The 17683-nt window shown below is 42.2% G+C and overlaps 1 protein-coding gene across 1 annotated transcript; it reads left to right on the top strand.

Annotated features, from left to right (window-relative positions):
• The first annotated feature begins 3136 nt into the window (after positions 1-3136).
• susd5 (sushi domain containing 5) lies at positions 3137-17127 on the top strand. Its single transcript, XM_032579834.1, has 5 exons — positions 3137-3284; positions 8324-8492; positions 10581-10690; positions 11044-11232; positions 12364-17127. Exons 1-5 carry the CDS (start codon positions 3197-3199, stop codon positions 14268-14270), a joined length of 2463 nt encoding a protein of 820 aa, XP_032435725.1. The 5' UTR covers positions 3137-3196; the 3' UTR covers positions 14271-17127.
• Positions 17128-17683: the final 556 nt, after the last annotated feature.

The raw sequence follows: 17683 nt of genomic DNA, 5'->3' as shown, positions 1-17683 counted from the left end.
TGTCGTCTTGCAGCTCTCTCTCCAGTGAACATATCCGTTTCTTATAAGTTAAAACATCATTTTCAAATTTCTTTGTCATTTCCCGTTTTGCCTCTTTGGCTTGGTCCAGCTCTTCCTGGATGCACCTCTGTGTCTCTAGGGAAACGTCGTGCACTGCAGCAATTTTTTGACAAAGAGTTGCATTCTCAGCTTGCAGCTCTGAGTAAAGCATTTGGTTCATTTTCACTATCTTTGCATGAGATTCTCTATCGTCTTGCAGCTCCCTCTCCAGTGAACATATCTGTGTCTTATGAGTTAAAACATCCTTTTCAAATTTCTTTGTCATTTCCCGGTTTGCCTCTTTGGCTTGGTCCAGCTCTTCCTGGATGCACCTCTGTGTCTCTAGGGAAACGTCGTGCACTGCAGCGATTTTTTGACAAAGAGTTGCATTCTCAGCTTGCAGCTCTGAGTAAAGCAGTTGGTTCATTTTCACTATCTGTGCATGAGATTCTCTGTCGTCTTGCAGCTCCCTCTCCAGTGAACATATCCGGTTTTGATGAGTTAAAACATCCATTTCAAATTTCTTTGTCATTTCCCGGTTTTCCTCTTTGGCTTGGTCCAGCTTGCTCTGGAGACATGTCTTCAGTTCTGTACTCTGTCCTGTGTTTCCATCTTTTATCATCCTAAAAAAGCTCTTGTTTGTTTTTGTTCGAGAGTTAGCTGTTCTTTCTACGTCCAGCTCTTCCTGTAAAGTTGCCACCTGTTCTGACAGATTAAAAATGTCAGTTTCTAGCTTAGCAAGGACTTCCTGATATAAGGCCGTACTTTCCTGCATTTCTCGCTGTAAAAGTGCCTCTTTTTCTTGAGAAGATTGTAGCTGATATTGGAGGGCTTTATTTTCCATGAGGAGCTCAGAAAACACGATGTCCTCACTGGCATTGGATCCTTGTTTTGCTTCACGGCACACGCCAACATCGTTTTCACTAAACTCGCATTTTTTTAGTTTGAGTTTCGCGTCATGCAGTTCTTTATCCAAGTTGTTTGCTCTTTGGCGTTCCTCATTGAATCTGGCTCTTTCTGAATTCAAGAGCATCTTTAGCCTGTTAATTTCCTCCTCCAAGGAATCACCGCTTTGGGTATCTTTGCCTTCAATCCAGGCATCCTGACTATGCTTGTTTTTCCGTCCATCTTCCTGGCATTGAATCTCCTCTTCAAAGAATTCCTTATTCTGAGTCTCCATTTTTCTCAAAAACTGTCTCAAAAATTATCCAAACAGGGTTTTCTGTAGAAGCAGTCGTCACTGTACCTTGTGCTTTCTGACAAGCACAAGAACTAATCACTGAACTTCAAGTGAAGTTCTGTGGTGACATCACAACATGTCTTGTGACATCATAGGATTGTCCAGGCTATGGTAACCTTTGACAGTGTTCTAGAATTCTGCACCTTGTTTATTTTTAAAAAATGAATGTGTAATGAAGAGATCTTCATTATTCTATTCATCTATTTTTACTTAAATCACTGTATAGCACTTTTAAAAGCACTTTTTGCACTTTATTAACAAGCACTTTATTTAGCACTGCACTTTGAGCATAGATTTGCACATAAATATCAATTTGCACACAAGAAGTCTTAATTGTATTTATTGAGCATTTTTAGAGATTAGCATGCAGCCTTTTGTTCTGGGCTCTGCACAGCTGCTCCTCATTGAGAGGTGAGGTGGTTGCCTGTGAAGGGAGGATAATTGTTACTCAGAGCAATGAGCTACTGGTGGGTAAAACTGAGGAAATGTTTGTGCGTAATCTGTTAAGTGTGGATTTCTAATATGAAGTGACTACTTGTCTTTTCTGTGTCCTCTCCAGGGTGTTTGGACAAATACCACCCCAGGGGTCCAGACACCACGTATAGTGTCCGGGAGAGGCCATTGAAAAGTGTGTGTGGGGGGAGGAGATTGTTTATGGGTTTTGTGGTGTTTCATTATGGTGTACTGTAATGATAATTCAATCTGAAGAGACTCAGACGGAGATGAGAAGACAATTAGAAGAGTTTATTGACAAACAGAATTTAAAGTCTTTGGCGCTCAGGCCCCGGCTGGGGATAACGGTTATCGCAGCGTTAGCGATAGGCTTCAGATGAGCATCCCCGATGCTGTTAGGAACGTCATCCCCCAGGGCCCGGCACTGGTGGTGGAGGTTGAAGAAGGGTGCGGGCCTCAGGACCGGGCGAATGGAGGAGAAGGGGTGGTGGTGGGTTGAGCTCGGCTGGAGAGCGTAGGACGCCATGAATGAAGGTCCTTATCAGCTGGGACTTGGTCGATGATTGGACGTGACGTGGCTTGGTCCAGCGTTGATAGGTCAACGATTGTGGGCAGGTCGCTTCAATTAACGGGTCCCGGTGGGGATAAAAGAGTCTTCCAGTTTGAATTTGCGCCTAGGCTTCATAACATAAAATATTTATAAAAAGTGGAAATATTTGTATTTAGTAAAAGGTATTTTATTTAAATAGGTGGAGATTGATGAATTGAGACTCCCCTGTGAATTAAAGGTGGTTTGGTCGGTCACAGCTGGGACTATTTAAGGCTGCAGTTTCACCTGTGAAGTGTTGTTGATGCTGTGTGAAGAATAAACCACTGCTGTTTCCACCTGACTGCCTGAGCTTTTCGTCCTCACTGTAAAATCCAACCGCAAAACGCCGCCTTGTTACAGAATGAAAATGAATTGAGTTCCAACCATATTTTATACAAATAATGAAATGAAATGAAATCATCCAAAGTTTCTGTACTTTCTGTGCTTTTTATTCAAGAATATGATCTGATTACATTATCTTGAGTTGATTTCTACACTTTTATATCCTCATTATAAAGTAATTACTAACAGTCTGGTCTCGCTGAAAAGCAGCAGTCCTGCTCACCTCCCTCTGCCCACCCTGGACATTTTGAGCCGTGACGTATTTACTTTCGGGAGGATGTGATTTTTCACACAGGTGCTTCATCTGCTTGCCAGTGCGACTATTTGGGGAAGATAAGCTGCGCCTCTTCACTCCTGAGCCGTTTTATGTTTCTTCCTTCAGCATCCTCACTGGTTGAAGCGCAGTTTTAGTCTGTGCAGCCAAAAAGGAAACAAATTGCTACTTCTGCCTGCGAGTTTGTGAGTAACTCTTGAGATTTTTAGGGCACCTTTTCCAAAGCAAAAAGATATTAGACAGACAAGGGCTGAAAAAGATGCTTTATTGTTCTAAACAAATAGTTCACTCCTTGTTCTTTGGATGCCTGGCTTTTCTTGCTGTGACCTCTGTTGTGAACGCAGAAGGTAAGACAATATTTAAAACTTTTATTGCTAATGGAGTCATATTTTGGAGACTTTTTAAGGTAGTTTTCAAAACATCATTTTAGGTGCATGCCAAAACATAAAAAATAAAAATGTAAGCGATAAGAAATAGTGACGCACAAAACGTCAGCTTTTGCGCCCTGGTGAGCAATAGTTTGGTACACTGTAAAACACAAACTGTTGGGATAATAACAGTGACAAAAATGATCCAAGACATTTAAAATGGAATAGTTTTACTCATCACATTGAGGTGAAATTGCATAAATGTAACCCCAAAGGACCTCTAAGTTATTTCATTTATCAAATTTCAAAATGACAGAACATGTTAAAATATAACTAATATTACAGATATAACTTGCTGTTTTCTCTTTTGCAGTAGAATCATAATTAAGAACAGTTGTTTCTTTTATAATGTAAGATTGTGGTAAAAATTAACAGAAAAGAAAGCTTGGTTTTTAGTTAATGTATGAAATATGACTGAAATAATACTGATAATAAAGCTTTTAAAATATATTCTAAGAAGGTGGCATATAACTTTTTAAAAAAGTGTTTGTGAAAGCACAGTTAGCTAGAACTGTCACTAAACTAGATAAAACTTAAGTTTTTGATCCACTCACCTTTCTTAACTAACAATCTTTAAAACTTTTGCTAGGCTATTTTGTTTATAATGCAACCCATACATAATGTGAAAAATGTTTACTCTTTTGACACCCTGAATAAATATGCAACGCACTTTTCAAATAATAATTTTATTTCTTAAGCTAAAACTGTCAGGATCTGTGTTTTTCCGTGTTTAGTTAGAGTTTTTTGTGTCCTTGAGTCTCTTCGTTGTCCTGTCCTCCCCTTGATTGTTCCCAGGTGTGTCTCGTTCTGTGATTACCCTCCCGTGTATTTAACTCCACCTGTGTTCCTTGTTCCTCGTCGGGTCCTCGTCTATGTTTCGTCAATGTCCAGTCTAGTCGTCGTCAATGTTAGTTCTGTGTCGTCAGTGTTTCCGTGTGCCTGCTGCTCGTTGTCTGGACTAAGTTTTCTCATTAAAACATCATCTATTCATCATACCTGGGTCCGCTGCCTCTGCCTCACCACCAACACCACACCGCTTCCTGACAGAAGGACCCGACCATACCGATCGGTGAGGCGGCTAACATGGACCCAGCATTCAGGAGGTTACCTCCTAAAGGGCAGAGCGGCCCGAGGCGGAGGTCCGGCAGGGAGGACAGGGAGCTGGCTGAAGCCCTCGCCGACCTGCAGCGGGAGCTATTCCGGGGGACAAGACTGGTGTTGGCACCCCCCGGATATGGCCCCCGTCGATACCTCCGTCCGGGAAGCCAGCGACCTGAGCCGCCGGTGGAGCCGGCCCCTCGTCGCTTTCCGGAGCCGCCACCTCCGCTGCCCGCTCGGAGACAACGACGTGAGCCGCCGGTGCACCCGGCCCCTCGTCGCTTTCCGGACCCGCAGCCGTTTCCCAGGCTTCGCTCCGGCTCACCTCCGCAGCCGTTTCCAAGGCTTCGCTGCGGCTCGCCCCCGCGGCCGGTTCCAAGGCTTCGCTGCGGCTCGCCCCCGCGGCCGGTTCCAAGGCTTCGCTGCGGCTCGCCCCCGCGGCCGGTTCCAAGGCTTCGCTGCGGCTCGCCTCCGCGGCCGGTTCCAAGGCTTCGCTGCGGCTCGCCTCCGCGGCCGGTTCCAAGGCTTCTCTGCGGCTCGCCTCCGCGGCCGGTTCCAAGGCTTCTCTGCGGCTCGCCTCCGCGGCCGGTTCCAAGGCTTCGCTGCGGCTCGCCTCCGCGGCCGGTTCCAAGGCTTCGCTCCGGCGCACCCGAGGCCGAGTCAGCCGGCGTTCCAGCCGGCGCACCCGAGGCCGAATCAGCCGGCGTTCCAGCCGGCGCACCCGAGGCCGAATCAGCCGGCGTTCCAGCCGGCGCACCCGAGGCCGAATCAGCCGGCGTTCCAGCCGGCGTTCCTTCCGAGACTCCCAGTGTTCCTTCCGAGACCCAGACCCCCAGCGCTCCGACTCAGACTCCCTGTGTTCCTCCAGAGACTCCCTGTGTTCCTACCGAGACTCCCAGTGTTCCTCCTGAGACCCTGACCTCCAGCGTTCCTCCTGAGACCCTGACCTCCAGCGTTCCTCCTGAGACCCTGACCTCCAGCGTTCCTCCTGAGACCCTGACTCCCAGTGTTCCTTCCGAGACCCAGACCCCCAGCGTTCCTTCCGAGACTCCCTGCGTTCCGACTCAGACTCCCTGCGTTCCTTCAGAGACTCCCTGCGTTCCGACCCTGACCTTCTGCGTTCCTCCTGAGACCGAGACCCCCAGTGTTCCTCCTGAGACCGAGACCCCCAGCGTTCCTCCTGAGACCCTGACCCTCTGCGTTCCTTCCGAGACCCCGACTCCCGAGACCCTCTACGTTCCCTCCGAGACACCGACTCCCGAGACCCTCTACGTTCCTTCCGAGACCCCGACGACCAAGACCCCCTGCGTTCCTCATAAGACTCCCAGTGTTCCGACTCAGACTCCCGGCGTTCCCACTGAGACCCCCTGTGCTCCACCAGAGACCCTGCCTTGGGGGGCTCGTCGTCGCCGTCTGTGGGCGGCCCCCGGGACTCATCATCGCCGCCTCCAGCGCCGCGGACGGCCGCTGGACCGCCTCCGTGGTTCCCGCCGCCACAGACGGCCGCCGGACCGCCTCCGTGGTTCCCGCCTCCAGCGCCGCGGACGGCCGCCGGACCGCCTCCGTGGTTCCCGCCTCCAGCGCCGCGGACGGCCGCCGGACCGCCTCCGTGGTTCCCGCCTCCAGCGCCGCGGACGGCCGCCGGACCGCCTCCGTGGTTCCCGCCTCCAGCGCCGCGGACGGCCGCCGGACCGCCTCCGTGGTTCCCGCCTCCAGCGCCGCGGACGGCCGCCGGACCGCCTCCGTGGTTCCCGCCGCCGCGGACGACCGCCGGACCACCTCCGTGGTTCCTGCCTCCTTTGCCTCCGCCCACCCTGTGGGTAGTTTTTTGTTTGTTTTTGGACTCTTGGCCCTTCTTGTGTTTCCGCCCACGATGGTGGGTTGTTTTTTGTTTTTCTGGACTCTGGCCCCCCGTCCAGCGCCCCTCCGCCCACCCTTGTTGTGTTTTTGTTTTTTCTGGACTCTGGCCCCCCATCCGGCGCCCCTCCGCCCACCCTTGTTGTGGTGTTTTTTTTTTTTGGGCGTCTGGTAGCCGCCCTTGAGGGGGGGGTACTGTCAGGATCTGTGTTTTTCCGTGTTTAGTTAGAGTTTTTTGTGTCCTTGAGTCTCTTCGTTGTCCTGTCCTCCCCTTGATTGTTCCCAGGTGTGTCTCGTTCTGTGATTACCCTCCCGTGTATTTAACTCCACCTGTGTTCCTTGTTCCTCGTCGGGTCCTCGTCTATGTTTCGTCAATGTCCAGTCTAGTCGTCGTCAATGTTAGTTCTGTGTCGTCAGTGTTTCCGTGTGCCTGCTGCTCGTTGTCTGGACTAAGTTTTCTCATTAAAACATCATCTATTCATCATACCTGGGTCCGCTGCCTCTGCCTCACCACCAACACCACACCGCTTCCTGACAAAAACATAACCCAACCTGGCTCTCCAATAAAATATGGCTGCCCTTCATGTTAAATCATGAATTAAATGTGACAACCATATTTTTGGTTCAGTTCCTCTGATTCCTACTAGATTTGAAGAATTAACAACCACTTAAATAAAACCTAAAAATAGGATGTACGCTAAAAAACGGGATAGATTTTATTTGAAAACTATATTTTTGCTTAGTCAGGTTATCCTACTCTGATATTAACATTTGTTTGATAATCTGAAATATCTAAGTGTCACAAATAAGTGGAAAAACTGAAAATGTCTGTTAGGAGATATTAACAAATCAGTCAATTTGGTTCATGTGATGAAAAAGACTGATCAAAAATCTTCTTTTGAATTTCAGTCAAATTATTTTGGTTTGATTTGCTGAAGAGAATAAACATTATTGTTGTTAGAACATAACCAGAATTGAACAATGCCTTTAGAAATTGCCATGTGTTATTTAAAACTCTATAAATTCAATAACAGCCATTTTATTGCCAAAATATCTGCTTTTAGGCATGTTGACTTTTCTGTAGGGTTTGCTCTGGTTTTCTCGTCTCATTCAACCTTCTGTTATATTTAATTACTGCAGTGGTAATTTGAAAATCCCACAATATATCTTCTTTTGCAAAAAACATTCAGAGTCTGTTGCTTTGCATGCTGACAAGTTGAAGGGAATGCTCTGATGTTAATTATAAAAGGGGAAAAACCAATTAGATTGGAGCTCGTCTTCACTTGCCATATAAAAGTGATTTTGTACTTTAGCAAGATCTTTAACACATGGTGTCACATTTGTCTCAGTTTTATTACATATGTAAACATTGGGAGCAACATGGAGGAGACTATTATCTATGATTGGTTTTCCAAATGTAATTTTTTTCTTCCTAAGATATTACTAACATTGAGAACTGAGCATACATACTTGTTAGGTATAGAATTAACTTTGTCACATGTGTTTTATTTTGGTTTATTTGTCTGTTTTGTTAGAATACAAGTCACCTCTGTTCAGACAAATTACATAGCAATACTTTCACTAAATGAAGTCTACTGTTTCTCAGCTGAATAAATTTCATTTAGTGTATTCTCACAGTTATTATCTGTGACTACCTTTTGTTAATAACAGAAAGTAATCACATACATCACATAAAGATAGTCAGAAGGTCTCAATTGATTTGATCCAACCATTGAATATTAGCAGAGTAATAACACTGCAAAACATCTCAGACTACACAAGTTTCATTAAGTTGAAGGATTTATCTAGACGTTTTTTAATACATATTTGAATTCTGTACAGAAACAATCTTGAACTCCATCTTATGATAAAAGTGTAATAAATCTCCTACAATTGCTTAAGTCTCTCAGTCATGGGTTGATGAATTAATTATTATTATTATTATTATTATTAATGCACTGTTGTCAGAAAACCTTCTGACCCATCGCGTCGTCTCTTCACAGGTCGTGTGTTTGTTTTAGACCCGAGGAGCTTGCAGGGCTTCGGGGAACCAGAGCAGGCGTGTGCCTCACAAAATGCCCGCTTGGCGTCAGCGGAAGAGCTCCGTCAAGCCGTGGTGGAGTGCTTCTTCTCTCACTGCACCCGTGGGTGGCTCTATGGCGGCACGGTGGGGTAAGAAAATAAGCATTTACCTTCCCCGCCTTTGAGGGGATGAGCAGGGAGATTTCTGGAGATGATCAAAGCGCCCATAAGTGTGTGCGCCGCCTGTGCGTGTGAGGGAGGTTACAGGAATGGGTGAAAGACGAAAGGAAGCAGAGGGAGCGCTGTCTGTTTTAGCAAGTGTGGGAAGACACATTTCAGGGAGGAGAGAAAAAGCAGGGAGCAAAAGACGGAGAAAGGCTCCTCTGTCTCCTCCTGAGGGATGAGGGAATTCTGAGCCGGGGTGTCATGTCGACAACCGCCTCCATTTACGCCCCACATCTCCACAGCAACGTGAGATGCTGCTTTCATCCCCCAGAGAGACAGAAGCAGATGCACGTTTGATTTAGGAGGGAGACAGGTACAGTGATAGATGGCTGACAGCACGCACAGGAACTTAGGTGGGAAGAGGAGATCCGAAACTCATCCAGTAGGTTTTGGGTTATTTGGTTCAAATGTAGAGAAAAGTGACAAAACTCATGTAGAAAGATGGAAGCAATCATGATGTATCACTACAGCGGTGACAGACATAATGCTCGGCATGTTTTAATTTCAGAAATGATCTACTATTAAAAGTTGTTTTCTGGGTGTGATGGGCGGTTGAATCTCATTTATTAGAGTCATCAAAAGATGGATTTTTGTGCAAAGACGTTTGTTTTATTCATCTATTTTCCTTCAAGGTTAGATTTACACATTTTTGTGAGTTAGTTAAACAATCACTGCTCTCGAGTTGTTGTTTTTTTTTTTGTCTTCCTAACTTTTTCTGTCAGTGGTGTGAACTTTCTTTATTTTTTTCTCCTCGGATCCATCACTATTATCTTACAGTCTTCACTGAAACATTGTCAGAGGTTTTTCTGGTGTGTTGCTGTAAACCAATACCATTCATCCTAACTCCCATACATTAACATCGTCTTCTTACTTCTCCGTCACTGCAGGTCACTGCAGGTCACTGCTGTGTGTTGCTCCTACAACACTATACTTCATACATACAAATGTAGACCTTTTGGTTTCACATGTAGCATAAAGGCAATAATTTGACAAGTAGCTCTTCTTTTATGTGACAAATGTTACTTTCTTTAACAGATGCTTGCAGGTTTAAAGGTCAAGGTTTTACAAGTCTGTGTTTTTCTTTTCTGTATCTATTCTCTCTTTTCTGTTACCTAATACTGATAAATCATGAGCCATGAATAACACTTCTTCTCCAGACACATTTTTCCCAATCGTTTGATTAGTTCAGTTGTACTAAGACTCATATATGTCAATATCAACACCTACTTACTTCTAAGCTTTCGTTTTCACTTGTATTCAGGCTGGTAGCCCATGACAGTTACATTAATTTCCATGTCCAAAAGCAAAAAATATCCCCTGAAAATGATTGAAATACTGAAACTTGCTTAAACGTAAAGAGAGCATTCATAATCAGACTGAGAATGCAGTCGAAAGCTGCTGAGGAGTTACAATGTTACACGTAAAATAACTAAACGAGGGATCAGGGAAAGATGCAGTGACCAACAAAAGATGGCAAAGATTTTAGTTCAAATTTGCATGGAAGTGCCTTTAAGTTTTGGAAGAGCATGATGTATCTAGCATAACAAATACAAGTTTTGTAAATTAACTTTATTTTTATTTTTATGTCTGGTTGATGCCTTACACAACTGTGAAAACAACGCAGAATTTCCCTTCCTCTTCACAACTATGAATTACTTTATTGTATCAAAAAAAGTCTGATTAAAATACACCTGATGTTTTGGTTCTAGTGTATGGAGAGCCATTTCAGCCAAAATTAAATAAATAAATGAATGAATATTTTTAAAATGACTTATTTGTAAATAAATGTACAAATAAATATAATAATAATAATAAATAAACAAATAAATAAAAATAAGGCAAATGTGATTAAATTAAGAAGCCAATTAATTATATGCTTACTTATTTATTTATTTAATTAATGAATTTGGGCTGAAATAGGCTCCATAGTAATGTGACGCCATTTTTAAAGGTTAGATAAGAGTAAATACTTCTGAAAGTCTGTTGTCGTCCCATTTGTGTGTTTGTCTGCAGGACGACAGTTTGTAGGGTTGAGGGGAGTTCACTGAAGGCTGTTAACGTGAAGACAGAAAATGCTACGGAGGACACTGCACACCTGAGTGCCTTCTGCATGAAAGACAAAAGTCAGTGGTGTAAAGGTTTTTATAATGATACACTAAAACTGTAAAAAAAAACACTGGTTCCATTCAACTCTCTTTGTGATATTTTCTTTTTGGGTGTATGTACAGTATTTGTTCTGGTAAAGCTAATGAGTGTTTCTGATCAAACTTCAACCATAAAGGAATATAAGTATCACTTAACATGAACAACAATGCAGATACTTTTTGACTTTAATATTTTATACACATTTTCACAAAACAAACTACTTTTTAATTCATCCTAATATTGACTTGAGTGAAACGCAGCGTCATTTATATTACTTTGAAGAGAGTAATCTGTATTTTACACCATCCGTGTCATTTTTTGATGTTGGTAGCTGTGACCTGTGGGGATCCTCCATCGTTCCCCAACGCTCGCCTGCAGGATCACTCAGGGTTTGAGATGGGAGACGAGCTGCTGTACACGTGCACGCCTGGTTACGTGATGCCCAGCGGTCACTCTGCCTTCAGCCTGCTGTGTGACAGCTGCGGAGAGTGGTACGGGACCGTGCAGATATGTATTAAAGGTAAAAAAAATTAACATTTTAAATGTCTCATGGAAGGTTTTAAAATATTAAGGAGCAAAACCAAACAAAAAAATGTGAATAAAGGGAAGGGTTTCATGTTTTGTTTCTTCAAAGTTTTAAGGCGCTTGTATCTTGGCTACAAATGTTCTGATGTGAATTGTGATGAAAATGTCTGCTTTGACTCTCCATGATATGGCCATGTTAATTTTATTTTATTTTTTTTAAAGTCTGCTGGTTTTACCTTCAACCAGCTCTGAGCAGACTGTTGGGTCTGTCATGTTTATGGCTTTGGTTTTTAAATGGTTTCAAACATGAGGATTTACAAGATGGTTTATGAATGACAAACCTGTTCCAGGCCTGTTGCATCTGATATTAGCTCTGCAGACTGTTGTGGATGGATTTTTTTCTTTAACAAAGAGTGAGGAAAAACTGTTTCAAAACACAAATGAAACTGCCCTCACCCGATGATGCAAGTTAATAAGGTTTTTACAGTCGGTCACAGTCGCAGGGACGAGACCTCGGACTCCCCTCGTTCAATTTGGAGGTGGACTGAAGACAAACTCCTCAGATTGGTCAATGCATCCGATCTCTCGTCGCCCTCGACCTCTCCAACTCACCGGATCCTGTTTGTGACGGCAAACTGTTGAGGAAATTTTTCTTTAACAAAGAGTGAGGAAAAACTGTTTCAAAACCCAAAGAACCAGAGGAAGAATATATGAATTGGCATTTATTCAAAGGCTCTATAGAGTTCAAAGTCTCTGCTCACTGATCGCAGTCAGGAGAAAGAGCCTCGAACAGAACACAGCTTACAGTTTTATATTGAGTTTTATATTTCATTCACATAGTTTGATAATCTACTTGGTTACAGAACAGATAGCAAGCACGCATATCTTCTTTCATTAGGGGAGTCAAACACGTCATGAGGGTACATAGAAGAAACAATTTAATAACTTTATTGAATTACCAAGGCCAGAAGAATCATTATTCTGTTATGCATTGTTGTACTTATAATCATGTGGTGATCTTAAAATTTTCTACTACAAGACTCATGCAGACAATCTTAATATGAAACATATAATTTAATACGATGTAGTTCTAAATTTGATTAATGTCTTGTCATTTTACCTTTAGGTGGAACTGAAACCCATGTAGACTATGAAGACAAGCTTGAAGATTCCTATGAAGAAACAGATCGTGATCGTGACAGTCAAGAAGACATATTCAGAGATACTTCTCAAGATGGGAAGGGGATTCTGCAGCAGCAAGAAACAAAATTTTGGGTCAATGTAGAAGAGGAGCACCAGGATGGCCATGAAGTGCACGGTATTGGAGTAAAGGTGATTAATAGCAGTAGAACCTTTGGAGGAACTGTGGATGAAATAGCAATGAGAGAGGAAGATGCTTTCACAGTCCATCCCAGGTTTGAGCAGGACAGTACCAAGTTGGTCCGGACTGGTGCAGCTCCAGCCACAAAAGAGCCTTTTTCTCTTCTCTCCCAAAAACACATGTTCTGGTTCCCCTCTGAGACTTTCCAGGAGGAGGTACTGCCCATCTCCAGCAACTCAGTCACACAAGCAACACAGAGAGCTTCTGGTGCCCGGTCTGAGGAGAGCAAAGAACACGAGAGCCAAGAAAGGCTGGAAAGCACCGACTCTGTCGATCAAGATGATCATGATGGTGATGATGATGATGATAAGAAAGACAGAAATAAAGATCAAGATGATAAAATATATGAGGATCCTGGTGATGACAGAGATGATAATGATAATCATGATGACAACCTCCGTGATGACCTGGACATCCATGAAGACGACCGTACCGATGATCACGATGATCACCATGATCATGATGATCACGATGATCCTGACAGTCGCCAGGAAGAGGATTTTGATGACAATGTGAAGCAACCGACTCGCTACGACAATTCGGACAGATCTGATCGGAACAGAGACAACGATGATCATGATGACCATTATGACATGGGCGAGCACGAAGACGGCAGTGATCGCACCAAAGAATACGATGATCGTGATGATGCGTATGACGATCACCCAAGTCAGGAGAATCATGATGATGATCACAGGGACAATGATGGAGAACATCCTGATAATTCAGAAGAACATCCAACAAGTGACGATCGTGATGATGGAGAGGAACATTACGATCACGATGAAGATGACATTCACGATGATCGTGATGACAAAGATGAGGAGAGCTATGACGATCATGATAGTCATGAAGACGATGATCATCACCCACATCTTATCATTTCTGTAGCCAATGAGCGGTGGCCAAACATCACCCAGAGGGAAGCAGGAAGTAAGAACTCTAAAGATAATACTTGGCTTGATGGATATCCTGTCGATCTATTTGACACAGAAAATAGTGATTCCACAAAAGGGCAGATGGGAACCAGAATGGCAAAGACAACAGACAAACCCAACAATGTGGAAGTACGTAAACGGGTTCCTCACATCAGTTTGTCAGACGGAGATGTATCCTTCACTATGGCACCTAAATCCGACCAAGGGAGGGAGAAAAAGAACTGGCCTGGCTCCAGGACTCCAGCTACCTCATCTGACCATTCAGAGCTTTCAAACTCCCCCTCAAACTCCGACACCCTGGATTACGCAACACAACAAGTTGCTCCCACCCACTCCTGGCTGGACGACCTCACCAATCACCCCTTCCTCGATCATGGCCCAGCTCCCCCGGTGCATGATGGGAACACGTTTCCTGGAGTGATAGAGGAACACACTGTGGACAATCTGCCAGGTATGATGGGTGAGATGGAAGGAGAGAAGAGGAAGACGATCTGTGTGGGTGAGGACTGTCCTCCCCACCCTCCAAGCTCAACCATCCAAGGGGCGAAGGTGGCAGCCATCATTGTGGCGGTGTGTGCCATGGCCACCGCAGTCATCATCGGAGTTTGGTGTTACAGACGGAAACAGCAGAAAAGTTCGCTGTACGAGATGAACGGAAAAGGTCAAAGCCAGAGCAGACAGGGTCAACAGATAGAGATGCAGCAGAAAGTGTAGGAATGGAGAATGAGGACGTTAATGAAGAGCAGAGACATTTAAAGATAGAAGAATTAAGATAAACAAGAGGAACGAACTTCCCTACATCATGTTAGACACTACTGCAGGTGTGAACACTTTGGGTTTGATAACAAGCTGCATTTCTGCTTCAATGAAAAAAGCCTTGCTGAATTAGCTATAAATATACCCTCATATTATTACGTTAAAACTTCTGCATGTAGCTGGATGCAAACGGGCTGTGCCTAAAACAAAGAAATTAGTAAATACAGGGAAGCTATTCCTCCATGACTATATCAACTGGGACTTCCAACTTTAAATGTTTTCATCATTTTAGTGATGCTTGTTTGTATTTCCTTGGGTTTCTGCTGTTTTTTAAACTGTTTTGAATACCTTGATACATTGATGTAAATCAAGAATGTCAACCCTTGGAATCCATTGTCATAAAAGCTTTAGATCTGTTGCATCTTCAATACGCCTATTTACTTAAATGCTTTTAACAGGTATCTGCACAACTTGATAATATTCTCCAGTTGTTTGAATCAGGTGTGTTGTACAGGGTCATGTAAAAACATAAACCCCAACTAACATGTGGCTAAATCTCTCTTTGCTCCTTGAAGACAAGCTTTTTGTAGCCATCAGCAAACTTCTGACCACTCTGTTGGGAGAGTTAATTTAAACTGGTAGGTTTTCTGGCGTGGTGCACCAATTTTCAACAGGATTTAAGATGAGGTTTTGCTTTGCTAACTCTACGCTAATAAGATTTAGCCATTCCAAAACCAGTGTTTATTTACAATGGAGGTCAATGTTTTGTTTGCACAATGTGGACGGAAAGCAGCGTTTGATAATTATTTATTCCACAACAAACACCCATCTGACCAAAACTATCACTCTCAAATGAGAGATTGCCCTATTTTACTGAGCTATTCATTTTTTTTAAGTTTAAAATATGCACTTTATTCCAAGTTATTTACCTATATAACATGACTGTTATGACTGGGCAGCAAAACATAATCCACCAGTCATTTTACTTCATTTCTTTGGGTTGCATTACTCATTTGGTAATGCAAAACAAGTTACAGTAATGCAGATATGCACAATAATGCAAAAATAATCAAAAAAGGACAAAATAAGAGTGGTGCTGGGTCGGCTGGTGAATTTGACCTCAGTTGGCCCCCCAAATGAAACTCTGCTTAGGAACTGCTTTAAATATGGGCTGGGTCTGATCAGCATCACCGTTCACAGTGAAACCAGTTTTACTTTACCATGAACTGAGAGGACGATGGCAAAGAAATTTTAAAATGTTTCTGCTTTGAGATGACATGTGTTGTGAAATGGCGCTATGCAAACAAATTGAATGGAATGGAATGAAATTGAATTGAATTTGATTTTCAGCTGACCAAACAAATGCCTTCTGCAGAAAGTTTTATCGGGCAAAGTTTGAACTTTTTGGCCCAAATGCAAAGACGTATGTTTGGCAGAGTCAACGTAATAACACTCAACCAAGTGTCAAGTATGGTGGAGGCAGCATCATGCTGTGAGGTTTTTCTTTACTGCCAGAAGTACAAAAACTGATCACGTCAGGTTTCCAGGCTGTTGGAAGACGACTCAGAGCGAAATCATGAATGCATTTAAAGTTTTCTCCTCCTTCGTGCAGAAAGACCTTAGGCTGGGATTTGAACGCAGTACTAATGTCCTGCAACACAAATGAGAAAATACAATTTTGTGCAAACACTTCTCCTTCATCCGAGTTCCTCCATGTTTTGACTTAGCCCTTGAAAAAGACATCAGTGAAGATATTAATTCATTTTTCTACCACTACAGGAAAAAAAAAACTGTCCCAGGTGAATTATGTGTAATATTAAAAAAGTATGAACCCTGTCCCCTCAACACACATACTCTAAATACAAACTTCCTCTGAAATCTTCCCTGGAGAAGATATCTGGAGATGTGTTCAGTACAGGCTGGTTGAAAATGACTAAGATTGATTAATTTGGTCAAGTTAGCTAAATGAGTACAACTGTGTTTATGTGTGCACTGTAAATGTGGCATTTAGTTGTTCTTCTGTCTACCCTGTGACAAATGCCAAATAGAAGATGTACTTTTAAATGTTAACATGTAAACACATTTAAGTACTTAAAGGAGTTTATATATACAAATATATCAGTTTTTCTAGTTTGGTAAGCAAGTTAGCATTTGAAACAGACATTATATATAATTAGTGTAAATGTTGTTAATGAGGTGAGATGCTTTGGCATTGTTGTCTTGTGTAATTCACTTTAGCTCCATAAAAATGATGTTTAAACTGCTGTTATTTCAGGAATGCTGGTGAAGAAAAAGAGTAGTTGGATCTGGCAGCTCTTTGTTTGCCTGATTTACTTCCTAAACTTTGAAAAAAAATCGAGGAGTTATTTTCCACACTTTGAAGATTGAAAGATTAAAGCGATGACAGGATGGACAAGACATTGAATTTCTCTTCATGTGAGTTTGTTTTATCTGCACATGTATGGCAAATATTATGCCTTCTTTATAAAGAAAAAGAATTTGTGTCAACTTGAGTCAATAATATTATTTTCTTAGTTTGTCAGGAAAGAAAAAATAATTTCACACTATTTTTGGTAAACAATTATGATTATAGTCATTATTAATTAACAATAAAAGAAAAGCATGATGATAATATTAGAAATACAACATTTCAAGTAATTATTTTGGTTATATATGCAGTGACTAAAAACACTTTTAACGTTTCTGTTGATCTCAAAGTGTAAAGATTAGTCCAGAAGTACATCTAAAGTTCACTGTGAAGGTAAAACATGTTTGTACATGTGCTTTCTTGGTCTTAATAAACATATAAGATGTGTTTCTGTAATTTTGATTGAAATATTCTATAGTTAGGATGAAATGCAGATATTATCCTGCATGGAAAAAGTAATATATTCATAACCACTTTTTCACATTTTGTCATGTAACAGCCACAAACTATGTATTTTATCAAGATTTCATTTGATAGATTGTAAAGTGGAAAAAATTGATTGATGGTTTTAAAAATCTTTCTAAATAAAAACCTGTAAAGTGTGGCATGCTTTTATGTTCAATCCTCTCAAGTCAGCACTTTGTACATTTAAAAAAGAGAATGCGTGATCCAAATTAAATTACTTCAAGTAGTTATAAATGACTGAATTACATTTATCCAAATTAATTCATTAAGTTTATCAAGTCAAAGTTCAATTGTTAAATTACTCGGAACCAATTGAAGTAATTTATTTAAGTTGGACGTTTTGATTAACTTAAATAAAGTATTGCCACAAATTCTCAAATGGATTTAGGTTCAACCTTTGACTGTGCCATTGCTTTTCTATAAATAACTTAATTACAGTTTACTTTTTGCAACATGTTTTGCTACATTGTCTTATGGT

This window comes from Xiphophorus hellerii, chromosome 13 (assembly GCF_003331165.1).
Source record: "Xiphophorus hellerii strain 12219 chromosome 13, Xiphophorus_hellerii-4.1, whole genome shotgun sequence".
NCBI lineage: Eukaryota > Metazoa > Chordata > Actinopteri > Cyprinodontiformes > Poeciliidae > Xiphophorus > Xiphophorus hellerii.
This window is presented reverse-complemented; position numbering and strand designations above follow the sequence as displayed.